Genomic DNA, 27018 nt, shown 5'->3' with positions numbered 1-27018 from the left:
ATCTTTTGCTGGTCCTCATGGCAACGTGTGCGAGTGAACACCTGGATCGATCAGACACGACATCGCCGTAAACCTCACCTGTCTCTGATCGCGCATTAGCACTAGCGCCGCTTGTATTTTTGTTTTTTTTTTACAGTTGTCAGCTTAGCTCGTGCTTAAGAGCATAAAGATTAGCGTTAGCATTAAACCTGATACGTATGGATGCTTTCTTTTGCTAGTAATAAGCTTAGAACAAGCTAACACAATGCTAATGAGGATCCTCATGTCTGGCTGCTCAGCCAGGATATTTCTTTTTACTCAGATTTTGCTTCTTTTGTTTTTGTACTAAATCTATCTGGCTAACGTAGGAGGTAACAAGTAAAGTACTGGAAACTTACATGGATTAGCATGCTAACTGCACGCCCTACGTTCACCACAAACAATAAATGTTTACAATTAAATCAAGCGACGTCTGGTTTTTCAAGATGGCCGCCGCTGCAGTTTTCAGCTACGCACTGCACTTTTATCCGTTTTTATTAAAAATTTTTTTATTTTTTTTATTTTTACATAAAATCTGTTTGAGGTTAAAATCTTGACACATTTTGGGGTGTGTTAGCGTGATGCTAGTCATCAGTGTACATTAGCAGTTAGCTATACTAGCCTCATTAGCGTTCATTACACTACTGTAACCGGACAGATTTATTCTGTTTAGCTAAAGTCTAAATAACAGGAGTGAAAAAAAAACACTGGACAGGAGACGCGTTCCAGCTGAGCTGGAGTGTGTGTGTGTGTGTGTGTGTGTGTGTGTGAGAGAGAGAGAGAGAGATTTCTTTCCCCCTCCCCCTCCCCCCCAAAGTCAATTGCTTAAGCTGGTCACTTTAAGCCTTTATAAAAACACACTTGATAACATTTTGCAAATGTCCTTGCCAACCCCCTGTGTGTGTGTGTGTGTGTGTGTGAGAGAACAAGAGAGAGTGTGTGTGTGAGTGTGTGTGCGTGTGAGAGAGATACTGCCAGCTGTTAGTGTTAACCACATGGCTGAAGGTATCTTATGAAAGATGAAGGAGGGCCGATTAAAAATAAAGATCAGTCATTATATCCGTTAACACATCCTTCAGTAAAAATATAAAAGCCAATAGGATGCTGATTAAAGGCAGCAAGACAAAGCGTTTAAAATACGACATCGCAAGACAACGTGTGTGTGTGTGTGTGTGTGTGTGTGTGTGTGTTCATAACCATAAACGTAAAACCCCCCAAAAGAATCAGGAGTCAGCTGCTTGAACCTGCAGCCCATGTTTATCACTTTGTGCCACTTTTACTGTTTGAGAAACATTAATAATAAATAAAATACTTTTAACCTCACGTCACAGGAACATGTTGGCTCGTTATTAAACGTGTTCTGGAATGGACCTGCAGGTACTAAATCACATGAATCTAATTAGCATTGGCTCCGCCCACTATTGTGTACAGAACTGTACAGAATGAAATATAATCATTAAAGCAAACACAAACCAGACATGATGTTCTCACACACTTTCAGTCTGTTTTCATCATGGTTCCAGCGCATTGTGTCCTATTAACACACGTGTGTGTGTGTGTGTGTGTGTGTGTGTGAGACAGTGGTGGAGCTGCTGCGCTGGCGGGACGTGAAACAGACGGCCGTGTTGTTCAGCAGCGTGTTGTTGCTGCTCTTCTCTCTGACTCAGTTCAGCGTGGTGAGCGTGATCGCGTACCTCGCCCTCGCCGCGCTCTCCACCACCATCAGCTTCAGAGTGTACAAGTCCGTGCTGCAGGCCGTGCAGAAGACCGACGATGGACACCCCTTCAAGTGAGCATTCGTGTGTGTGTGTGTGTGTGCTGTGTTAATGCCGAAAACGTTTCTGACAGAACGTGTTACGCGTATGGGCATTTCTATCTCTTCTTACTGAATCAGTTCATGAGTCGACTCTTTCAGCTCTCAAATGACTCCCGAGCAAGCCCCAAACCCAATGTTAAGACAGACTATTGACGTATATAAAGGCGATATATACAGCGATCACAATTCTAGCAACAGTTCATTACGCCAAAACCATTTCTACACTTCACGCAGGCCATCGGTGTGTTACCATGGCAACACACAACCCTCTCTGTCTGTCCGTCCAGCTGTGGATTATTCGGGGACTGCTTTGGTTGAGGGAGTGAAAATGAACAGAATGTCGCGCCGTATCGGATCTGAAATGTTAAGGTCTTGATTACAGAACTGAATATACGAGCTGAATATCAGCGCGGCTCGGATTACCTGCGACCTCGCGCCTGCAGCCGAATCCAAACCTGATCCTCACACACTCAGGTGCAGGACAAATGAAGTCATGTGACTTCCAAGTGACCCCAGATCAGAACAGTGCACGGATTATTAAACACAACCGTGTGGTACACGGGGACGTGAAGGCGGTACAGCGGTTTACTCGCATCCTGTAACCGTAACACTGATCTCAGAGCGTTACTCAGCCTGCAGAGGCTCGGTCCGCGTTGATGTGATTTAATGGATGTACACTCAGTGACCCGTCTCTGTGTGTGTGTGTGTGTGTGTGTGTGTGTGTGTGTGTGTCAGGGCGTATCTGGAGAAGGAGATCTCTCTCTCCCCTGAGCAGATCAGTAAATACGTGGAGAAAGTGCAGCTCTATGTGAATTACACACTGAAGGAGCTGCGTAGGCTGTTCCTCGTCCAGGACCTCGTCGACACGTTAAAGGTACGCGGGTCACATGACCTGATCAACCGCCCAGCTTGAGTGATCATCGTCCATGTCGGTATGATCCGTATTTTGGCTCCAGCACTGGAGGAGGTAGTACTAACGCCTAGCGGTGGCCGCATTTGAAACACTGCTTCATCAAATCTTTTGTTCCGAATCGTGTATCAAATTAGGCAAGTCACGTGATTTCAGCAAACGAGGCATCGTTACGTCATTACTGTTTTAAAACACCGATGGTTGTCACTAGGGGGCGTTGGTCTCACAGTGAACCCATAAACCAGCATCTACTATGGGTCGAACTGATTTCAGGTCAGTTTTATTATGTATGTTAATAAAACCGGAAAGAATCAAGTGTGTTTGTACTGATCCATGATCAGTGCTCACTTCAGCATGCGTAGTTACTCACCTGACCTGAAATCCCGCCAGATTACTATAAAACAAAACAAACAAACAAACAAACAAACAAACAAGCCAAGGCCAGATGTTGTGGGTTATGGAGTTGGCGGAGAAAGTGGACAGTTTGGCATTTGAAATACTGTAAAATGGGTGGAAAAAAAGACCAAGGCCGTTTGTTTTGGGAACATTTTGAAAACTTGCAAAACAATAAAAGGTGCCATGATGTTTGGGCCCAGAGCTCGATGTATTTACACAGTGTTGACCAGCAGGGGGCGCCAGCGCAGGGGGTTTCGAGCGCTTCGCGACAGTGAATCATTTAGTGAAGGATTTGTTTCATTTGATTGGAAGCTTAGAAAAGTTGTTTCTCCCATCACTACTACCGCCTCATCCGTTACACACGGGCTACCGCTTCACCGAAACCAGCAGGAGCTCCGCGCTCTCCGAAAACACCCGCGCTTTATATTATTTAAAAACACAACAGAACAATTCCCTCACGTTGTTTCATAAACACGGCCTGCTGACATCGTGCTTATGATCATCGTATGTAAAAAACACTGATGTCTGTAATCCTACCACCGTGTCACACTGACACAGGAGGAAAAAACTTACAGGTGTGTGTGTGTGTGTGTGTGTGTGTGTGTGTGTGTAGTTTGCAGTGTTGATGTGGTTACTGACGTACGTCGGCGCTCTGTTTAACGGCCTCACTCTACTCCTTCTGGGTAAGAACACACACACACACACACACACACACACACACCCACACACACACACACACACACAGCACCTTTACACACGTTCCAGAACGTTCTGAGCCGTTACTATAGAAACTCATTGAACACATTTATATCATATAAGCACACAGAGTGGTGTGTTTATCATCACAGGTCAATGATTAACTAACACACACACACACACACACACACACACACACACACACACCTGATCTAGAAAACACATTCTGATGACTTTTCAGTGAATGTGTTTCTCTCTCTCTCCAGCTGTGGTGTGTGTGTTCACCGTGCCGCTGGTGTATGAGAAATACCAGGTAGGATCTGATTTAAGCGCTGCAGTGTCCTGTGTCTCACTTCATCACCAGATGAAAGGAGGATTAACTCTGTTTTAACTTTATTACTACAGCTTTTAACATACAGAGCGAACACTACATTCATGTTAAAGCTGTCGCTCTCTCTCTGTTACTCCCTCTCGCTCCCTGATCATCGGTCTGTCTTTCTCTCTACCTCTCTCTCTCTATTTGTGCCTTTCTTTGGCTCTGTGCCGGTCTCTCTCCTTGGTGCTCTCCATCTGTCCATCTCTCTCTCTCTCTCTCTCTCTCTCTACAGAAACAGATAGATCAGTATCTGGGACTGGTGAGAACGCAGGTGAACTCTGTAATGACGAAGTGAGTAATAACAGAACCGCACTTTAAAGTGAGAAACTCGAGCCTGATGTAATTCCTCAGCTGAGACGTGTGTGTGTGTGTGTGTGTGTTGTTTTTAATTACACAGGTTGAGGGAGAAGGTTCCGGGAGCGAAGAGGAAGGGTGAATAAAATCCCTCCATCTAAAAGCCCCTTAACACTGCAAAGCCAGTAACGATTACAGCAAGGCTGCGTCCCAATCCTGTTTAACACGCCCTCCTCGACTTCTGCTTCCCCTTCACTAGCTCGTAACGTACAGTCATCAAGCTGACATCGCTGCGGCCTTCAGGAGCACAAATCACCCAGAATGCACTGCTCCGTGAACCCTAAGCCCTGAGGTTTGGGTTTTTGACCCGACGGGAGCACGTAGTGTGTAACCCTCGGAGGAAATCATCTGCGCTACACAGTTCGTGCTGCGTGCACAGTCCTCCGTGTGATACACACTCCATGCACACACTGCTAAAGCGAAGTCGACGAGGGTGTTTTAAAGAGGAGCCCGAGCCTGTAGGTGTGTGCGATCACAAACCATCAGGATTATGATGACGCTGTATCGGGAATTTATGATATCATCACCATGTTGTATATCTTAATCAAACATGATCACATGATTAGCTCTAGCTGCTCTGATTGGACCGCATGTTAGCCAACCAACAGCCTCAAATCGGTAATCATCATGATATGATTCGGGGTGATGATCGACACATGCCTATAAAAATACATTTCAAAAGAATTGAAAAAGCACACAGTAATGAATATTAATCAGATTAAACCCTGCCAAAACAAGTTTCGATACGATACGAAGTCATTCATCACGACGCCACTGCCGTATGCGCTACACGGATTTACAGATTTGATCGATTTACAAAAATAGGCCACGCCCACAAGAACGTGTTTGTGCAGGACAGACGGACGATGCCGCTAGATTAAAATAAACAAACAACCGTAATGTTCAAATGAATAAACAGTGTGTTTTTGTGAAAGAGTTAAGTGCTTTAAACAGAGTAAATGCTATTTACTGAGCGCCGTAAACACGTGTGGCCATCTAGTGGACAGGAGTAACAACTGCAGTCCAACATAAGAAAATAATATGAATCTCTTCAGTGCTGTTACTCTACAGTAAAATCAGCAAACAAACAAACAAACAAACAAACAAACAAACAAACATCCGACACCTGGGACACACACTGAATCATTAATAACGTCACCATTAAAATCTCCCAGACTGCCAGTAGAGGTGAAGGACACGCGCTTTTTCTCTCATTTAACTTCGGATTAAAACGCATGCATGTCAGTCTTTAGTAAATATTATTAAAATATCACTTTCTTTCTGTGCTTTCATTCTGCACTGCTTCAATCTAACTGTAAGAACATCTCTCTCTCTCACACACACACACACACACACACACACACACTCCTGCTCAGTCGCCGTTACATCACTGCTTACACACACACACGTATTAATATGAATATATTGTGAATGATTTTCTCCTGTGTGTGTGTGTGTGTGTGTGTGTGTTGAACACAGGAATATGAAAGTGTGTTAAGTGTAATTCTGCTTTTGTAAAGTCATGAGCGTGTTCAGTTCAGTGTCGGTGGTTTGAGCTCAGCGTGGACTCTGTAACTGTTTGCTCTCACGTATTTAATTGATGAACAAAATAAATAAATGTGCTGTAATGTAAAACGTGTGTTACACGTGTGTGCAATGATTGATTTATAAAAATAGGCCACGCCCACCCGAACGTGTTTGTGCAGGACAGACGGACGATGCCGCTAGATTAAAATAAACAAACAACCGTAGTGTTCAAATGAATAAACAGTGTGTTTTTGTGAAAGAGTTAAGTGCTTTAAACAGAGTAAATGCTATTTACTGAGCGCCGTAAACACGTGTGGCCATCTAGTGGACAGGAGTAACAACTGCAGTCCAACATAAGAAAATAATATGAATCTCTTCAGTGCTGTTACTCTACAGTAAAATCAGCAAACAAACAAACATCATAACACAAAACTCTCAGACGTACAGGTGAAAGCAGCTATTGACTCGGCTCTGGCCCCAGTCGTTGCGTCTTGAGAGTTTTAAATCTGGCATCGAATCACAAGGACGGCGTATTGACGAGCTTGACCAGCACCTGAACGATTACAGTGACCGCACTGTAGCACTGGAACAGACGGTGCTGAAGCTAAATTCAGCTAACAAACAACTCACCGATAAAGTGGAGGACCTGGAGTCCCGCTCACGGCGCTGCAATCTCCGGGTCATCGGTATTCCGGAACGAGAAGAAGGGGGCGATCCGGTAACGTTTATGTCTAAATTCTTCCAGGATGTCCTCGGATCGGAAATCTTCCCAACCGCTCCATCGCTGTATTGGCCCCGTGCCCTCGGAGGAGGAGCGAGAGAATCAGAGGCCTACAGGGATGATTGTGTGGTTTCACTACTTTCACCACAGAGAAAAAGTTGTTCGACGCGGGAATCGTAATCAACTTTTTCCATCAGGGCCGTAAGGTCTTCATCTTTCCTGACTTCAGCTCCAGCGTCGCTAAGAGGAGGACGGCCTTCGCTGCGGTGAGGAACAGCTTGCGTGAGAGAAATGTGCGGTCTTCTCTCAGATACCCTGCTCGCCTTCGGATAGACCTCGGTGATGAGAGGCTGCAAGTCGACTGTCCCCAAAAAGCACAACGATGGTTTAATGAACGGTTTCCTCCATCTTAATCTGTCTACATAACAGTTAACCGATTTATTAATACCCGTCATGTGACTGTAAAACTACGCGGGTGTGGACAACTATATCAGTTTCCATGTAAATCTACAGGTTGCCTGAGATGCATGGTCACTGTGGCACCTTTTATGCTCGTCGGGAGTGACTTCACACAAGAAGAATAGGTATGCTTTACAAGTTCCGGATGTTCCAGGGTCGTGGGGTTCTGCCTCCATTGTTTGGGAATGGAGAGAAGTTAACCGATGTTCAGAGTGGGGTGGGGGAGGGTGGGGTGGGAGGCCGGGAGGGATGCCGTGTTGTTTTTTTCCTTTTGAGATCAACCTCGCTGTACTCCATTCTGTATTAATCTAAACTGATGGAAAAGACCCGAAGCTCGATCACATTCCTAGTTTGGAATGTGAAAGGTCTGAACGGTCCCATTAAACGATCCCAGATTTTGACACCTTTAAAACTACAAAAACCTGACGTTGCATTTCTTCAGGAAACTCATCTCCGGCTCAGGGATCAACGCAGACTCCAAGCTCGCTGGACATGGCATATGTTCCACTCCAATTTTGATTCCAGGTCCAGGGGAGTTTCTATTCTGATAAGGGGGCAGTGGAGGCTTGGTGGTTAAGGATCTGGGTTACTGATCAGAAGGTCGGGGGTTCAACCACCAGCACTGCCAAGCTGCCACTGTTGGTCCCTTGAGCCTTAACCCTCTCTGCTCCAGGGGGCGCTATATCATGGCTGACCCTGCGCTGTGACCCCAACCTCCTGACAGGCTGGGGTATGTGAAGAAAAGAATTTCACTGTGCATATTACTTTTAAAAGATTTTACTCATCTTTATACGCAGCTGGAGCTCCTGCAATTCAGCTAACATGGACCATTTCCTTAGAAATATTGATTTTCCCGGAGTTGACCCTCTATTGGCGTCTGAACTTGACAACCCCATCACCTTAGATGAGATCCTCAACTCAATCAATTCATTGCAATCTAAGAAATCACCTGGCCCGGACGGGTTTCCTTCTGAATTTTAATTAAAGTAATTTCCTCATTGCTTCTGGCTGTATTCGAGGAATCCTGAGAACTAGGTACACTGCCACAAACACTGAGACAAGCATCTATAACGCTATTGCTTAAAGATGGGAAGGACCCGACGTTATGTCATTCATATAGACCTATTAGCCTCCTCAATGTTGACGTCAAGGTTTTAGCCAAACTTTTGGCCTCTCGTTTAGAGGGGGTTCTTCCTAGCATTATTTCAGAGGAGCAAACCGGATTTATAAGAGGACGGTATTCCTTTTCTAATATTCATACTCTACTTAGTATTTTATATTCAAAACAAAACAGCGACTCCTCTGGAGTGGTCATCTCTCTGGACGCAGAAAGGCGTTTGACAGGACAGAATGGGAATATCTTCTTATAGTGCTAAAGAGGTTCGGCTTTGGGGACGGACTGATATCATGGATCCCTTTATTATATAATGATAACGAGTCTTTATTGATCACATTTACATCACAGCACAGTGAAATTCTTTTCTTCGCATACCCCAGCATGTGAGGAAGTTGGGGTCAGAGCGCAGGGTCAGCCGTGATACAGCGCCCCCTGGAGCAGAGAGGGTTAAGGGCCTTGCTCAATTTGTTATATGTGGAACCGGAAGCTTCCATTTATACCAACGATGCTAAATCTGACTATTTTACTTTGTCACGGGGTACGGACCAGGGATGTGCTCCGTCTCCCTGACTTTTTGCCATGGAGCTCACCTCTCTAGGAGTAAACTGTCTAAAATATATCCCAATGTTCCTGTCGTGTGAAAAATGCAAACTTTGGCCCTGTAACCTGAGTCATATGTTTGCACTCTGTCCCAAACTGCAGAACTTTTGGAACTCTTTCTTCGAAACTATGTCCGACGTATTTAAAATCAAACTAGGTGTCAGTCCTTTAATTGCCATGTTTGGTGTTCCATCTCAGCGTCAGCCTCTGAACCATCAAGAAGCTAGTGTTGTGGCCTTTGCATCGTTACTTGCTCGGCGCAGAACATTGTTGTCTTGGACCTCTCCACAACCCCCCTCTATATCAGTCTGGCTTAAAGATTTAATCTTCTTTTTAAAACTTGAAAAAATCAAGTATAACATCAGAGGCAGGGGTGAATCATTTTTGGGCAAATGGCAACAATTTATTACCTACTTCAGTGATGTGCGCACCCTGGTGGTGGATTGAGGAAAGGTAGACGGTAAATACAATCATCTTACCTTTTTTTTTTCCTTCTTTATTTGTTTGTTTGTTTTTTCTGGTTGTTTGTTTGTTGTTGTTGTTTTTTGTTTCCCCCTTTCTTTTGGTTTTGGCTGTGATTATTTTGTTGGGGTTGTTTGATGGGGTGTTATGTAAAATGCGATTTTCCAATAAAAATGGTATGATAGAACACAACAAAATAATTGGAAACTCTTCAGTGTTTTTACTCAATAGTAAAATACACAAACAAACATCAAAACACAACTCAAAACACACAACTCAAAACACACCTCTCACATGTTGAGCAGAGTTATGGGGTGCAGCTGAAACAAAACACCTTTGACTCTGCTGTCACCCCTCTGCACAACCTCCATCTGCTGCGAGGGGTCAACCTGAAACACACACACACACACACACACACACACACACACACACACACACACACACTTATAATTAAAAAAACCCCTCTAAAATATTAAGATGCATTTTTATGGAACTTTTTATCCGAACAGTACACAAACTCCACAAAGCCTGTGTCCAGTAGTATGGTTACCTGGTTCCATTTTTTGGGGTTCTCATAATAAACAGGTGTGTGATCCTCTCTGGGGGGTGTTTTACAGAACAGCCTGAAAAAACACACACACACGCACGCACACACACACACACACACACACACACACACACACACAGTCTGTTTCTTCTATAGAAATGAAAATATATTCTCCTTATTATTCAGTAAAATTATGAAAACTTTCAGTATCCCACAAGATATAATGATCTGGACGTAGTAAAGAATAAATAAATATTCTGTTTTTATTTCACATTCTATTCGTCCTGCCTCTAAAACAGCACCCCAGCGCCCCCTACTGGAGTTACTGCAGCTCAGCGCCCCGATTCTCACCTGATGAGCCGATCTCGAACATCCTCCTGCAGTGAGCGGATTCTCTGGGGGCCGAGATGGAGGAGACCGCTCGGACCCTCACACACCAACTGGTTTATGACTCCTCTCAGTGCGTTTATCTGGGACGCGCGCACACGCACACACACACATTCTTTTATCATCATCAATTAGTCCCCTATGCACACACTATTACTGGTACTCAGTATGTAAACTTGAATATCCTAATATATGAATATTGGCACACACCTGAGTACAAACACACACACACACACACACACATACTGAACATCACCTCTGCAATGTCATCAATGTCAAACTTCACATCGAAGGAAATCTCAATGTCGTACTCCGGCAGAATGGCCTCATGGGAGCTGGAGTTGGAGCCCAAACCACACAGAGCTCCAGTGAAGCAGGTCCGCTCCTCATCAGTGCTGCAGGACACACACACACACACACACACACACACACACACACACACACACACACACTCACTTTCTTGCACATGAAATGACAGGCGAGAGGGGTGCAGTGAGACAGGCGAGTGTGGCGCAGTGAGACAGACCGTAGCTCCATGATGGGGGTGAAGAGCATGGTGATGATGGCTGGAAGGCCATGGATATGAGGCATCAGCGTCGTCTCTTTAAGCAAAATATACAGACCTACACACACACACACACACACACACACAATTAAAACTTATATTTTTCCTCCACTGACTTGTTCAAAGATAAAAACTCAATTTTATCTGTATAGTGCTTTTAACATTGGACATCGTCATAATGCAGCTTCACAGAAATATCTAAATACAAAGAGGTGCAGAGAGAGTGAGACAGACAGACAGGTAAACAGAGACAGACAGGTACCTGAGGCACTGAGAGAGACGGACCCGGCCACCAGCATTCTGTGGTGAAGGTCGTGTGGATGATCGTTCACCAGCACAGAGTTAATGCTGTTTTTGTCGATAGTAACTGATCTTCAAACACAAACAGCAGCAATTAACCCAGGCCAAGTGTGTGTGTGTGTGTGTGTGTGTGTGTGTGTGTGTGTGTGTGTGTGTGTGTGTTACCTCAAGTGTGGGGCGCCACTCATGCTGTGGAACGTGACCTTATGAGGAGCAGACGGGCCTTTAACCAAAACCTGCAGAGGAGTAAGAGTGATGATGATGATGATCATGATGATGATGATCATGATGATGATGATAATGAAACAGTGTTTGTGTCTGGGTCTGTAGAAGGTTGCAGGTGTGGAACCTTGCACTTGGGAACTCTGTGGCTGGATTTGGAGAAGGACTGCAGCAGACTGTCGATGAGCTGCTTCTCTTCTGCTTTGCGGATTTTCCAGGAGCTACTGGTGGAGCTGGGAGTGAACGTTCCATCCTTCAGGTCCTGATACACAGACATCAGAACCTCATGGGACTGCTGCAGCAGAGAGACAGACAGACAGAGAGAGAGAGAGAGAGAGAGAGAGAGAGAGAGAGAGAGAGACAGACAGACAGACATGTGAACACTTAAACTGAAATTATATTTTCATTTAGCAAGCATTCATAACTCATCTGTAATAAATCTAATAAATCACACGCTTTGGCTACAACGGAGGTTGCCAAACTCACACTTTTAACTCAAAAAAAGTAACGTGTTGTCATTTCCGTGGTTACCCTGCTTTCGGAGCTCTCGGGCGCGGGTCGAGCGTGGCCTTCTTGCACGAGCAAATCCGCCACGCTGACATCCCCCGTTTCCATGGGGACGTGGAGATGGACGCGCATAACGGTATGCAGGATAGAGTAGAGCGTGACGATGAGTGAGCGGCCCTGCACCAGCGTGATGAAGCGGTTCCGAGCTCGACTGCTCCACTGGTCGCCCAGAATCACCGACTGTGCCGACGGTGCCAAATACGCCACGCTGAACTCCTGAGCCTGAATGAACGAACGAACACACATACACACCTCAGTATATACACGTCAGGTACACACTATTTTGGACTAACTACGTGTTGCTGGAGATTAAGTGTTTAAGGTTTACAGCCTAAATTGTTGCCATGGAGACAATACCTGAAAGGGCGGAGCTTGCAGGTCAGCAGGAAGTTCCCTCAGAGAGTTACATGGCACCTTGCAAGTGTTTCCAAAGTCCACAAAGAACACCTGTACACACACACACGGTCAATGTGCAGTTTTCCTGTAACCACTCCATTCTCCGTCACGGAGGCGCTTTAGTAGGTGTACGTGTGTGTGTGTGTTTGTGTACAGATGTTACCTCCACATTACTCCCCATGACATGCAGTATTTTGGCTCTGTAGTAGTTCCCAGGTTCAGTTTGATTGTCAGAGAAAGGGGCGAGACACAGAAGATTTGGATAAAGTGAGACAGGAAGTGGGCGGAGCTCCCGTGTATTAATGGCCACAGTCAGACTCCTCTGTTTCTCCAGACTCGCCTCATCAGCCTGGAAACCCCGGAAATGCCCCACTTCGATAACCTACACACACACACACACACACACACACACACACATTAAAATCCTGTTAGTGCAACACACACACACACACACACACACACACACACACACACACAGGAGCCACTGCTTTTTTATTTGTGCACTGAAAGTGAACGAGCTAGAACAGACACCTCTGTGATATTGACGATGAAGACAGGGTTAGACGGAAGATTCTCCGGGTCAATGGAGCTGCTCAGAACTCCGACAGGGTTCACTGACTGATTCTGAAAATCCACATTCACCCTGAGAGAGACACACACACACACACACACACACAGTGAGAGAGAGAGAGGGAGACACGCACACACACAGTGAGAGAGAGAGGGAGACACACGCGCACACAGTGAGAGAGAGAGAGAGACACACACACACACACACAAAGTGAGAGAGAGAGACACACACGCACACAGTGAGAAAGAGAAACACACACACACAGTGAGAGAGAGAGGGAGACACACGCACACACAGTGAGAGAGAGAGAGAAACACACACAGTGAGAGAGAGAGGGAGACACACGCGCACACAGTGAGAGAGAGAGAGACACACACACAAAGTGAGAGAGAGAGGGAGACACACGCACACAGTGAGAAAGAGAAACACACACACACAGTGAGAGAGAGAGAGAGACACACACACACACACAAAGTGAGAGAGAGAGGGAGACACACGCACACAGTGAGAGAGAGAGAGAGACACACACACACACACAAAGTGAGAGAGAGAGAGACACACGCACACAGTGAGAAAGAGAAACACACACACACAGTGAGAGAGAGAGGGAGACACACGCGCACACAGTGAGAGAGAGAGAGACACACACACAAAGTGAGAGAGAGAGGGAGACACACGCACACAGTGAGAAAGAGAAACACACACACACAGTGAGAGAGAGAGGGAGACACACGCACACAGTGAGAAAGAGAAACACACACACACAGTGAGAGAGAGAGAGACACACGCACACAGTGAGAGAGAGAGGGAGACACACGCACACACAGTGAGAGAGAGAGAGAGACACACGCACACAGTGAGAGAGAGAAACACACACACACACAGTGAGAGAGAGAGAGAGACACACGCACACAGTGAGAGAGAGAGAGAGACACACGCACACAGTGAGAAAGAGAAACACACACACACAGTGAGAGAGAGAGAGACACACGCACACAGTGAGAGAGAGAGGGAGACACACACACACACAGTGAGAGAGAGACACACACACACAAAGTGAGAGAGAGAGAGACACACGCACACAGTGAGAGAGAAAGAGAAACACACACACAGTGAGAGAGAGAGACACACACACAGTGAGAGAGACACACGCACACACAGTGAGAGAGACACACGCGCACACAGTGAGAGAGACACACGCGCACAGTGAGAGAGAGAAAGAGAAACACACGCACACACAGTGAGAGAGACACGCACACAGTGAGAGAGACACACGTGCACACAGTGAGAGAGACACACGTGCACACAGTGAGAGAGAGAGAAAGAGAAACACACGCACACACAGTGAGAGAGACACGCACACACAGTGAGAGAGACACACGTGCACACAGTGAGAGAGAGAAAGAGAAACACACGCACACACAGTGAGAGAGACACATACACACAGTGAGAGAGACACGCGCACACACAGTGAGAGAGACACACACGCACACACAGTGAGAGATACAGAGAGAGAGAGACACACGCACACACAGTGAGAGAGATACAGAGAGAGAGAGAGAGAGACACACACGCACACACAGTGAGAGAGACACACGCACACACACAGTGAGAGAGATACAGACAGAGAGAGAGAGAGAGAGAGAGAGAGAGAGAGACACACGCACACACAGTGAGAGAGATACAGAGAGAGAGAGAGAGAGAGACACACGCACACAGTGAGAGAGACACACGCACACACACAGTGAGAGATACAGAGAGAGAGAGAGAGAGAGAGAGAGAGAGACACACGCACACACAGTGAGAGAGACACACGCACACACACAGTGAGAGAGATACAGAGAGAGAGAGAGAGAGAGAGAGACACACACACACACGGTGAGAGAGGCACACACACAGTGAGAGAGATACAGAGAGAGAGAGAGAGAGAGAGAGAGAGAGAGAGAGAGAGAGAGACAGACACACACACACAGTGAGAGAGAGAGACACAGAGAGAGAGACCTGTAACAGAACGGCACTAATGTACAGAACATCATCTAAACATCACACTGTCTAGGGGATGTGGTCACATGACTACTCGCACTTTAAATGTAACTATGGCTCGTCTGATGATGCTCGTTGCAGCGTGTGTGTGTGTACCGTGCGTATCTGAGGTGCGAGATACACTGCCCCCCTGCCCAGGTCTCCACCTCTTCAGCAGGATAAACGTTGAGATGGAGAGGAACTCTTTGCTGCGCGAGGAGGAGAGACAGAGAGACCTCTGGGAGAATGCCAGAACCTCTCATTGACGAGCGGTAGAACTCTACATAGGCCCTGATACACACAGACCCACAATACATGTTTATATAAAATCACAATTAAACACACACACACAGTGGTGTCACACACACCTGGAGTTGTCAAAGGAGATGGATTTGACTTGACCACAGTGTCTGAAGAGAGACTGGAGCTGTTTATGGTAGAGGAATGCAAACGGAGGGAGATTACGCACCTGAGAGAGAGAGAGAGGGAGGGAGGGAGAGAGAGAGAAATATTATTATTATTATTAATAATAATAATAATAATAATAACAATAATAATAATATTAATCCCCTAGTTAAACGGAAGCTGACTGAATACCACTACGGTGGTCCTGGGGTCATTTCCATAGAGCTCCTTGGAGGCAAGCTCCTCATCCACAGTTCCCTGGAGGAAGTAGTTCGGATAAAATGCGCCTGCAATCGCCACCTGAACAACGGAAACATCACTGATACTTAATAATAATAATAATTTATTTTTTGCAAGAGTAAGTTACACTTCTTGGACTTTGTCGTCATGGTGACAATTTTAAACTCTGCATTTGCAATTTTATTTTGGTAGCTTGTGCTTCTAAGGCTGCAAATTATGACTCATATATATATATATATATATATATATATATATATATATATATATATATTTATTTATTTAGACCTGAAGAAAAAAAGCCTCTTTATACACATGCTGTTAAACTACGCCTGTTCTACTCGTGTGTGTGTGTGTGTGTGTGTGTTACCTGCAGTATGAATTTCTGTGTGTGCGTGCTGGTGTAGTCTGAGGGAGAGGAAGTTCCACTGATGTGCATGTTGAATTGTGACACTCGCTTCTTCAGATCCTCAAACAACTCGGCCACCTGTAACACACACACACACACACACACACACACACACACCAGAAATGATAGTTAGGGATCTGTGTCAAGAGGTGTGTGTATAGATGTGTGTGAGTGAGAGTCGTAACCTCTCGTATCCGTTTGATCTGAATGCAGTTCTCTTTGCCCCACTCCAGCTCATCCTAAAACACACACACACACACACACACATCAGTGCCACTTTATTTATTTCTATAATCGAAGATGTCATAATTCAACGTAACGGTCACGATCTCCTGCCTCCCATACGCCGTGTACCGGTTTAATCTATTTCCTTATTTGGTCAGTGCTTCCTGTTCTTATTAGCATGTCCTCTCTCTGACTGGTTCCTATTTCTTAAATTGTGCACTCTATCTGTACACTACACACTTGACCATCTAACACCTGGATATTTGAAGAGCATACAAACACACACACACAGACACACACACTCACCTTTGGGTGTCTAAACTCTCCATTAGCTCTGGATGTGTACCAGGCCTAAAACAAACACACACACACACACACACACAATTAGCTACAGAGTGCTGATCTCCCCTTGCTGAATATTTGGGACACAGATGAACTCTGACCTGTTCACTGGAACACAAAGCACAGATTTAATAAATACACTCCAGAGAAACAACTCGTACCTTAAAGGCATGAACAAAGGCAATGGGGTCGCTGGGCACTCCCTGAGTGAATAACAGCTTACTCCTGAGAGACCACACACACCACACACACACACACACCAAGTAGGATTAGAAACAAACAACAACAACAACAACAACAACAACGACGACAACAACGACGTTACATAGAGAAAAAAAAAAAGTGAAACTCACCGGTAACCTGGAAGCTGCTGCAGGGATGGCATCGCAAAAAAACTCTTCAGAGAGAGAGAGGCAGCTGAGAGAGAGAGAGAGAGAGAGAGAGAGAGAGAGAGAGAGAGAGAGAGAGAGAGAAGGAGAGAGAGAAGGAGAGAGGAAGAGATAGAGGGAGGGAGATAGGGGGGGGGGTGATATAAAGACCAATTAAAATTCTTTGTGAAAAGCTGTAACTTCTCTGTATGAAGTGTTTGGCGCTTGGTGAGAGCGACTCTTCTGAACATTTCTGAAGTCAGGATGATCATTAGTCCATTTCCTGAATAATTATTTGACTTGTTCTGGCTTTGAAAGCTTTTTACAGTTTAGATTTCCCCGAGGGATGAATCATTTTCTTTTAAGGATCTCCAAATATTCTTCAGGGGTTCCAATTAATTTATTAGATTTTTTTTTAAAGACATACAATTTCAACAAGTGTTTTTTTAATAGTTTTTTTGAGAAATGGTAAGAAGTGTGAAAAGAAGTTTGAAATAACTGGGTGCAAGGTTTATTTTATACCATCTTTTTTTTTCCACTGTTATCTTCAGTGCCAATAATTACAGAGTTGACCATGAATTTAATTATATTAAAAACTACCTTACACACACACACACACAGCATTACCGATGATGATACACTCTTCCAGGCAGCCGAAGACGTGTCCGAGAACGATGAGCTTCCCGAAGTACAGATCCACGGGGAGGTGAGCGAGAACCCGACCCAGAAAAGTTAAATCACCATCAAACCGCTTCATACTGCTGCTACACACCGAGAGAGCTCCCATCTACTCTCACACACACACACGAAAAACATTTCAGAGCTGGTTACAGAATAATTTGTGACGACATCATAATTTTTTTTTAAAGCATCGCAACTTCATATTATATATTGCACTATAATAATATCCAGTGTTACAGAGCATTTCCTGTTTCAGTAATCAGCTAATTAGCATTTAGCGTACGATATTAGCACTCCACTTATTACACTTGGCTAAAAGAGAGCAGAGGATGCAGGGATGCCAACTCCATACACCAGATGTTAACTTTATACACACACACACACACACACACACATATACACGTTACAGTTATATCACTAACACAGACTCCCTGCTAGCAGCCATTCCTCAGTGTTAATACTGATGCAGTGCATTGTGGGTAATATACATGCTTCCTCAGACACACTGTACAGTGCGGTAGTGTTTGGGACAGGCTGGTTAGAGTGTGTAGGTGACCTTTGACCCCTGACCTCTTTGAGCTGCAGGATGGTCCTCTCGATGTGGTCCAGGTTTGGGGGTGTGAGCGCCGTGGACAGCAGAGTGCGCGGGTCACCCATATCCAACAACTTCACCTTTAACAGGATGTTGGCTAAAGGAGAACGCTGTGTAGACACACACACACACACACACACACACACACACACACACACCAGTGTCAGTGCTGAAGTGAGAATAAACCACTCAAGAGAGAATGAGACTGGGCTGAGAATGGTATCTGCGCAGTAGTGTGCCCTTATCCTCATTGAGGGGAGCCAACACTTTGTGCAGCGGGCATTGTGACCCAAGTGTGTTGCTCTCACCAGCATCTGGGGAATGGTGTACTCTGGAATCTCACCGTTCCAGAAAGCCCGAGTGACCAAGCGATAACAAATCCCTTTAGACACGCGACCCGCTCGACCTGAGAGAGAGCGAGAGAGAGAGAGAGAGAAAGAAGGAGTGAGATGGGGAGAGAGAGAGAGAGAGAGAGAGAGGTGTGGGCAAAAGAAGGAGTGAGATAGAGAGAGAGAGAGAGAGAGAGAGAGAGAGATGGAGAGAGGTGTGAGTGGTCCTCAGGAGTAAATGTTGATGAATAAATGAGACTGTAATGAATAAGGATGTTAATTTCACCTTGCCGCTGGTTACAGTTGGTCTTGGAGGCCCAGGTGAGACGGAGAGACTGGTAGTTCGTCTCTCTGTCACATACCAGCTGACGCACCAAGCAGAAGTCAATCACTGTCGCACACACACACACACACTTTAAAAAGTCTGCTAGTAGACATGCCCTAATTCAAGTTTAGTTTCATGGGAAGTGTACAGACATATACCCCACACACACACACACACACAAAGAGAAAGAAAGACAAACCATATTTGACATCAGGCACTGTGACTGAACTCTCCGCAATGTTGGTGGACAGGATGATCTGTCAAAACATCACACACACAAAAAAAACCTTTAAATAGGCAACTCGAGTTGTATTTTAAAGAAAATTCTTTGTACAAGAAAAGTTGTACAAGAACACAAAGAAAGAATGAAAGACAGAGAGAGAGAGAGAGAGAGAGAGAGAGAGAGAGAGAGAGAGAGAGAGAGAGATGCATGCATGTGTGTAGGTTACCTTCCTATATCCTGGTGCAGGAACCAAAAACACCCCGTTCTGTTCCTCCAGAGTTACAGTGGAGTGGAGAGGGTACACCTGCAACCTAACACACACACACACACACACGGAAGATAATTGGATAAATAAATCTAGTCCTAAAGAAATAATCAAGATTCTATTTCTCCTTTTCCTCTGGATAAATAAGTCCAGATTTATAATGCAGTACACACTGAATCTACTGTCCTCATTCTGATTGAGAAACTGCAGATAAATGTACAAAAAGAAGAAGAAACTAATTCATAAAAAAAGCTAAATGTGATTGATCTGGATAAATTAAGTAGCATGTAAAGCAGGGGTCAGGAACCAATAACAGCGGGAAAAAATAAACAAATAAACAAACAAACAAGTAAAAGCAATTACGTATCATGAAAGCTAGGGTGTGGATTTAATTAAAACTTTACATGTTTTTAAAAATATGACATAACCTGTTTAAATTAAATGAAGTCCAAGCGCCACCTACAGGCCTATCCGGTGAAGTGCAGGCTGTTAGGTCAAGGACAGGCAACACGTTAAATGGCCTTTATTACATTAACACTTTTTTATAATTATGCAATAATAACTATAAGAATAAGAAGCATATAAAAATGTCAAAAAGTGTGTTAACTTTTTTTGCCTTTTATGGCTCTGCCAGCTGTAAAGGTTCCCGACCTCTGATGATCTGATGTACATACTCTGGATGATTATTATATACATTTAGAACTCTGGAGAATGTGAGTCTGAGTAAATCGCGTCCACTGACCTTTTGCGGACAAGTTTAGCGAGAGCTTCTTGCATGTACTGAATCTCAGCGAGTCCGGGCAGAAACACCAAAACGCTGCCTCTCTCTGGGAGAGACATACCACCACCCTGCTCCAAACGACTGTCCAACACACACACACACACACACACACACACACACACACACACACACCTTATGCTGAGGAAAATCAGTAACTATCCACTTACCTGAAACTAGCTAAGATGTTCACTGTGTGTAGTATGTATTTAGTTCGGCACTCAAACTAAGCAAAGGCCGATGTAGCTAAGAAATAACAGAAAACAACAGAAGCTAACAGCTACCAGTTTAGTATTGTGCACATCATCGGGATGTGTAAATAAACAAACTTAAAAATGACTTAATCGTAAACAGGTCAGTAAAATAAGACTAGGCATCAGGAAGTCATTGATTTAGTAAGTAAATAAGTCAGTGAGTCATCATATAAGTCAGTAAACGAATATCTAAAACAGAATATAAGTAAATAAACAAAAATAACTTTTTAAAAAGGAATGATTAAGAATTCTGATGTGGGTTTTTATATATCAAAGCTGACCTTTGATCTTTAGTCTCCATCTCATCAAAGTTCTGGATGAGACTCACTGCAACATTATACATCTCCACTGTAATGTAGGGGTCATCAGGGGTCACCGGGGGTTCCTGACACATACACACACACACACACACACACACACACGCACACACAAACCATATTAAACAAACTGACAATCATCTGTTTTATCATCCACTATTCAGGTAAAAGTCACCTCTGTACATAAACAGTAAAGGTGTGACCATACAGTACCGCACAGACCACTACAATAACATTACACATCCAGTCACTCTCTCACTCACACACACTCACTCTCTGTCAGTCACTCTCTCACTCAGTCACTCTCTCTCTGTCACACTCTCTCTCTCACTCAGTCACTCTCTCTCTCTGTCAGTCACTCTGTCACACTCTCTCTCTCACTCAGTCAGTCACTCTCTCTGTCAGTCATTGTCACTCTCTCTCTGTCAGTCACTCTGTCACTCTCTCTCTCTCAGTCACTCTCAGTCACACTCTCTCTCACTCAGTCACTCTCTCACTCAGTCACTCTCTCACTCACTCAGTCAGTCACTCTGTCACTCTCTCTCTCACTCACTCTCTCTCTGTCACACTCTCTCAGTCACACTCTCTCTCACTCAGTCACACTCTCGCTCACTCAGTCAGTCAGTCACTCAGTCACACTCTCTCACTCACTCTCTCAGTCACACTCTCTCTCTGTCACACTCTCACTCAGTCAGTCACTCTCAGTCACACTCTCTCTCACTCAGTCACACTCTCACTCAGTCACTCTCTCTCTCAGTCACACTCTCTCTCAGTCACACTCTCTCTCAGTCACACTCTCTCTCAGTCACACTCTCTCTCACTCACACTCTCTCTCACTCACACTCTCTCTCTCACTCACACTCTCTCTCACTCAGTCACACTCTCTCTCTCAGTCACACTCTCTCACTCAGTCAGTCACACTCTCTCTCACTCACACTCTCTCTCAGTCACACTCTCTCACTCAGTCACACTCTCTCTCACTCAGTCACACTCTCACTCAGTCAGTCAGTCACTGTCACTCTCTCTGTCACACTCTCAGTCACACTCTCTCTCACTCAGTCACACACTCTCTCACTCAGTCACACTCTCTCTCACTCAGTCACACACTCTCTCACTCAGTCAGTCAGTCTCTCAGTCACACTCTCTCTCAGTCTCACTCTCTCAGTCTCACTCTCTCAGTCTCACTCTCTCTGTCTCACTCTCGCTCACTCAGTCAGTCAGTCACTCAGTCACACTCTCACTCACTCTCTCAGTCACACTCTCAGTCACACTCTCTCTCTCAGTCACACTGTCACACTCTCTCTCTCAGTCACACTCTCTCAGTCTCACTCTCTCAGTCTCACTCTCTCAGTCTCACTCTCTCAGTCTCACTCTCTCAGTCTCACTCTCGCTCACTCAGTCAGTCAGTCACACTCTCTCACTCACTCTCTCAGTCACACTCTCAGTCACACTCTCTCTCAGTCACACTGTCACACTCTCTCTCAGTCACACACTCTCTCTCAGTCACACACTCACTCAGTCAGTCACACTCTCTCACTCAGTCACACTCTCTCACTCAGTCAGTCACACTCTCTCACTCAGTCAGTCACACTCTCTCACTCAGTCAGTCACACTCTCTCACTCAGTCAGTCACACTTTCTCTCACTCAGTCAGTCACACTTTCTCTCACTCAGTCAGTCACTCTGTCAGTCACTCCCTCACTCAGTCAGTCACACTCTCTCACTCAGTCAGTCAGTCAGTCACTCTCACTCAGTCAGTCAGTCACTGTCACACTCTCTCTCTAACTCACTCTCTCTCTCAGTCACACTCTCTCACTCAGTCAGTCACACTCTCACTCAGTCAGTCACACTCTCTCACTCAGTCAGTCACACTCTCAGTCACACACTCTCACTCAGTCAGTCAGTCACTCTCACTCAGTCAGTCAGTCACTGTCACACTCTCTCTCTCTCTGTCACACTCTCTCTCTCTGTCACACTCTCTCTGTCAGTCAGTCACTCTCTCACTCAGTCAGTCAGTCACTCTCACTCAGTCAGTCAGTCACTGTCACACTCTCTCTCACACGCTCTCTCTCTCAGTCACTCTCTCTCTCTCTCAGTCACACTCTCTCTCACACGCTCTCTCTCTCAGTCACACTCTCTCTCTCTCTCTCAGTCACACTCTCTCTCACTCAGTCAGTCACTCACTCAGTCAGTCACTCTCTCAGTCAGTCAGTCACTCTCTCACTCAGTCAGTCACACTCTCTCACTCAGTCAGTCACACTCTCTCACTCAGTCACTCACTCTCAGTCACACTCTCTCACTCAGTCAGTCACACTCTCACTCAGTCAGTCACTCTCTCACTCAGTCAGTCACACTCTCTCACTCAGTCAGTCACACTCTCTCACTCAGTCAGTCAGTCACACTCTCTCACTCAGTCAGTCAGTCACACTCTCTCACTCAGTCAGTCACACTCTCTCACTCAGTCAGTCACACTCTCTCACTCAGTCAGTCACTCTCAGTCACACTCTATCACTCAGTCAGTCACACTCTCTCACTCAGTCAGTCAGTCACTCACTCTCACTCATTCAGTCACTCACTCTCACTCAGTCAGTCACTCTCACTCAGACAGTCACTCTCACTCACTCTCACTCAGACAGTCAGTCACTCTCTCACTCAGTCAGTCACTCTCTCACTCAGTCAGTCACTCTCTCACTCAGTCAGTCACACTCTCTCACTCAGTCAGTCACACTCTCTCACTCAGTCAGTCACACTCTCTCACTCAGTCAGTCACTCTCAGTCACACTCTATCACTCAGTCAGTCACACTCTCTCACTCAGTCAGTCAGTCACTCACTCTCACTCATTCAGTCACTCACTCTCACTCAGTCAGTCACTCTCACTCACTCTCACTCAGACAGTCACTCTCACTCACTCTCACTCAGACAGTCAGTCACTCTCTCACTCAGTCAGTCACTCTCTCACTCAGTCAGTCACACTCTCTCACTCAGTCAGTCACACTCTCTCACTCAGTCAGTCAGTCACTCTCACTCAGTCAGTCAGTCACTCTCACTCACTCATTCAGTCACTCACTCTCACTCAGTCAGTCACTCTCACTCACTCAGTCAGTCACTCTCACTCACGTTGAAGGGCAGGATGGTTTTGAGATCATCCAGGTAAAACTGCTCGACAGTGTACGGCGCTCCCTCCACCTCAAATACATAAGCCGGGTTTATCTGGTTCCTGATTGGAGTACCGAAGTATTCTGCAAACTCTGCACAGTTAATTGTAGCTGACATCAGGATCACCTGTAGGGGAGAGAGAGAGAGAGAGAGAGAGAGAGAGAGAGAGAGAGAGATAGATATGATCACCTGTTAGCCTAGGTGTGTGTGTGTGTGAGAGAGAGAGAGTACCTTAACAAAGCGGGAGTTGGAGTGCAGCAGTTTTCTGACCACCAGCAAAAGGAAGTCCAGCTCCTCCGTCCGCTCATGCACCTGAAACACACACACACTCCATCATGACTACTGTGTGTGTGTGTGTGTGTGTGTGTGTGTGCGCGCACATGGACACGCGCGTGTGTTACCTCGTCTATAAACACGTGTGTAAACTCGATGAGGCTCTTGGCTCCCACCAGTTTCTGCAGCAGCACTCCTGTGGTCATATAGATCAGCCGAGTGTGTTCTGTGGCCATCTTCTCCAACCCCACCTACACACACACACACACACACGAAAAGACAAGGTCTTATGAGGAGAGGAAATGGGATGAGAGACGGAGGAGGAAGGGTGAACGGGGGTAAGAGAGGGGGAAAATGAGAAGAAAACAAGAGAAGAGAGAGGAGAGAAAGAAATTAGGATTAGATGGGAAAAGAAGCAGAAAAGGGAAAAAAGAAAACAGGAATAAAATGAGAAGTAGAGGAAGAGAAGTAAGAGTGTGAGGTGACACTGTGTGTGTGTGTACCTGATACCCCACCAGGCTGCCGAGGGTACACCTGCGCTGTTGGGCGACCCAGCGTGCGATGCTACTGGCTCCGATCTTGCGTGGCTGTGTGACCACCACGCTGCAGGGGGCGCCCTTCTCCATGTAGTAATCCAGAATGAACTGGGGGAGCTGGGTGGTCTTCCCACTGCCCGTCGCCCCCCGGATTATCACCACAGAGTTACTCTCGATCAGGGAGATCAGCTATATACACACACACACACACACACACACACACACACACACACTCCTCCACTTGATGTGATGTTCACAGTCATTCATATTCATGTGTGTGTACATCTAAGTTTGTGTGTGTGTGTGTATATTATATATACATATATATATACACACACACACACACACACACACACACACACACACACATATATACACACAGAGACACAGACACACCTCCTGCCTGTTCTTGGTGATGGGGAGTGTGGGATACTCATAGCTGGAGAGAGGAGGGGGGGTGACCCCGGTGCCTAGGATTCAAGCTCAAAGGTCAGAGGTCACATCAAGTACTCGGCGCAAACCATTGTGTTAAATCTGTTAAACGTTTATTTTGGAAACAAGCTTTTATACACATAATCAGAAGCTGTGTAACTATGAAACAGTGTGATTTCCTGTTACACAACCAACACAGATGTTTGTGTGTGTGTGTGTAAAATCTCAATGTGTCTCACCGGTGAGGAGGTCGGACCTCTTTCTCCTGGCGCCTCCCTCTGATCCGTCCTTCTCTGGGCTTCTGGGTCCGGGACTCGAACACACACACACACACAGCACACACAACGCATTCGTATTGTCTGCATTTTACATTCACTCAGGAACGTCAGCACAATTCCACATCGTTTCACAAAATACACTGACAAATCTAAAGAAATTATCTTTATTTATTTCAATGCACTCTGACTTCCTCCCCGCTTACATCTTTTCCAAACTCGAATGCCTCTCGATAGACATTTTATGTGATATATGCACTTGTCACAGGTGTAATCAGGTGTTTTTACTATAAATAATTCAGAGCAACAATAATGTGATCAGTTTTTGGATGAAACTAAAAAGTTTCTGCTTAAACTTTTGCCTCATTTGTATTTTCCAGTCGTTTTTAAAGAAAATAAAAAACATATATTGAATTAATGTTCACTTTTAATAGATTACATTTAATTCTAATATGATGCAGTACCTAACCTGACGTTAAACAAGAAATGATTCTTTTTTTTAATTCAATGTTTAGTTAAATGTGTTAGTATTAGATTCATTTTTTTATATTGAATTAACTATAAGATTAGAATTAAAGTTACTGTATGGCATCTAAAATAAATATTTTCTTTAAAAAACAAAAACACACAGATTGTAAATACTAGTACTAGTCTTACTAGCTGATTATGCAAATAACCTAAACTATCCTAATTACTATAGCGCCTAAACCCACACTGCGCATGCGCGAAGCCGGATGACTCAGCCATAAAACTAGTAAAAGAAGCTCTAATTAGCCAGTGAAGCTAAATGTCGTTCGGCCACGTCCACTTATAAAAGTAAATCATGCAATATTCTCAGACTGGGCAGTTATTGACAGAGTGAATTCATCGTTTTAAATAGAATTTTAAAAAATAACATCGACAGATTGCTAATCTCATTTCGATTAGCTTGCTCATTAATTACACTGCGCATGCGTGGACTGCACTGCCTCCTCAAAAGCTAGCACCGCTAGCATCTTTGTATAATGTTAACATTAATATTGAACCAGAGAAGTGAATAAAAAAAGTTATAAAATGTTATTTCTCACTTCTTCTCCTCTTCTTGTCCGTGCGGGTGTGAGTTTGGTCGGTCTTGGGTCGGTTCCTCGGTGATTCGGACATTCGTGAAGTGAGCTCCGAGAGTGAACCACTCCGCGATCTGTTCCGCCGTCACCGCCTGCTTCATACTGATACACCTGAAACACAGGTGTTAACACCGTTAACTACACACATACACACGATACTACACAACACGAAACGGGTTCGATTACACAGAACCGAATAAACTCACTATTGGGTCCAAACGGGCCAGAACTGACACTGACGCTTTCTGGTCCTCGCTCCGACTTCTCGCGCTCGCTGTGACGTCACCAACGTAAAGGACGTTGACGTAAATTTGAATCTGTGAGGAGAAAATAAAATAAAATAAACCCAAATATTATTTCATAAAAAGCTTCATTATTCTCTTCTTCTTAAATACATTTAAAAAATCAGCTTTATCATCATTATTTTAAATCAAATCGACTTTAAAACTGCTCCTTTCTAATTC

General features: G+C 44.9%; 2 protein-coding genes across 7 annotated transcripts in view; one reads left to right on the top strand and one right to left on the bottom strand.

Moving 5' to 3' along the window:
- Positions 1–6512, top strand: part of rtn1a (reticulon 1a) — a 17809-nt gene extending 11297 nt beyond the window's left edge. For all 3 annotated transcript variants that reach the window (XM_053620191.1, XM_053620192.1, XM_053620193.1), the window contains 6 exons: positions 1600–1807; positions 2570–2708; positions 3754–3823; positions 4103–4149; positions 4445–4503; positions 4610–6512. In XM_053620191.1, coding sequence (XP_053476166.1) covers positions 1600–1807; positions 2570–2708; positions 3754–3823; positions 4103–4149; positions 4445–4503; positions 4610–4652 — 566 coding nt within the window. In that variant the 3' untranslated portion in view covers positions 4653–6512. The remainder of the gene's footprint in view (positions 1–1599; positions 1808–2569; positions 2709–3753; positions 3824–4102; positions 4150–4444; positions 4504–4609) is intronic.
- Positions 6513–9655: 3143 nt separating this feature from the next.
- On the bottom strand, positions 9656–26823 carry tdrd9 (tudor domain containing 9). 4 transcript variants are annotated; one of them, XM_053620189.1, is made up of 36 exons: positions 26761–26823; positions 26519–26665; positions 25416–25489; positions 25141–25214; positions 24712–24933; positions 24337–24459; positions 24167–24247; positions 23897–24061; positions 20744–20847; positions 20173–20292; positions 19392–19476; positions 19142–19199; positions 18904–19008; positions 18597–18694; positions 18267–18398; positions 17643–17802; positions 17001–17064; positions 16809–16872; positions 16612–16656; positions 16266–16319; positions 16042–16158; positions 15627–15734; positions 15398–15498; positions 15147–15320; positions 12968–13079; positions 12600–12818; positions 12398–12487; positions 12005–12262; positions 11601–11768; positions 11417–11487; positions 11214–11323; positions 10913–11009; positions 10643–10781; positions 10351–10469; positions 10003–10075; positions 9656–9841 (listed from the first exon to the last, which is right to left on the bottom strand). In XM_053620189.1, exons 2-36 carry the CDS (start codon positions 26653–26655, stop codon positions 9743–9745), a joined length of 4020 nt encoding a protein of 1339 aa, XP_053476164.1. In that variant the 5' UTR covers positions 26656–26665; positions 26761–26823; the 3' UTR covers positions 9656–9742. The 4 variants fall into 4 exon arrangements, 3 of the variants coding, with proteins under 3 accessions (XP_053476164.1, XP_053476163.1, XP_053476165.1); XM_053620188.1 differs by lacking the exon at positions 26761–26823 and having other exon boundaries at positions 26519–26718; XM_053620190.1 differs by lacking the exon at positions 26761–26823 and having other exon boundaries at positions 25416–25477; positions 26519–26718.
- Between the last annotated feature and the right edge of the window lie 195 nt (positions 26824–27018).

This window comes from Ictalurus furcatus, chromosome 3 (assembly GCF_023375685.1).
Source record: "Ictalurus furcatus strain D&B chromosome 3, Billie_1.0, whole genome shotgun sequence".
NCBI classification, from domain to species: domain Eukaryota; kingdom Metazoa; phylum Chordata; class Actinopteri; order Siluriformes; family Ictaluridae; genus Ictalurus; species Ictalurus furcatus.
The sequence above is the reverse complement of the archived record's forward strand: the minus strand, read 5'-3'. Positions and strand labels throughout refer to the sequence as shown.

What these genes read in the sequence shown, in the direction of transcription:
- tdrd9 (XM_053620189.1), bottom strand. Translation starts at nt 26,655, where the DNA reads ATGAAGCAGGCGGTGACGGCGGAACAGATCGCGGAGTGGTTCACTCTC. An exon ending in ATCTCCTTTGACAACTCCAG is followed by an intron (nt 15,321 to 15,397) that starts GTGTGTGTGACA and finishes TGTGTGTATCAG; the next exon opens with GGCCTATGTAGAGTTCTACC. An exon ending in TCATGGGGAGTAATGTGGAG is followed by an intron (nt 12,488 to 12,599) that starts GTAACATCTGTA and finishes GTGTGTGTACAG; the next exon opens with GTGTTCTTTGTGGACTTTGG.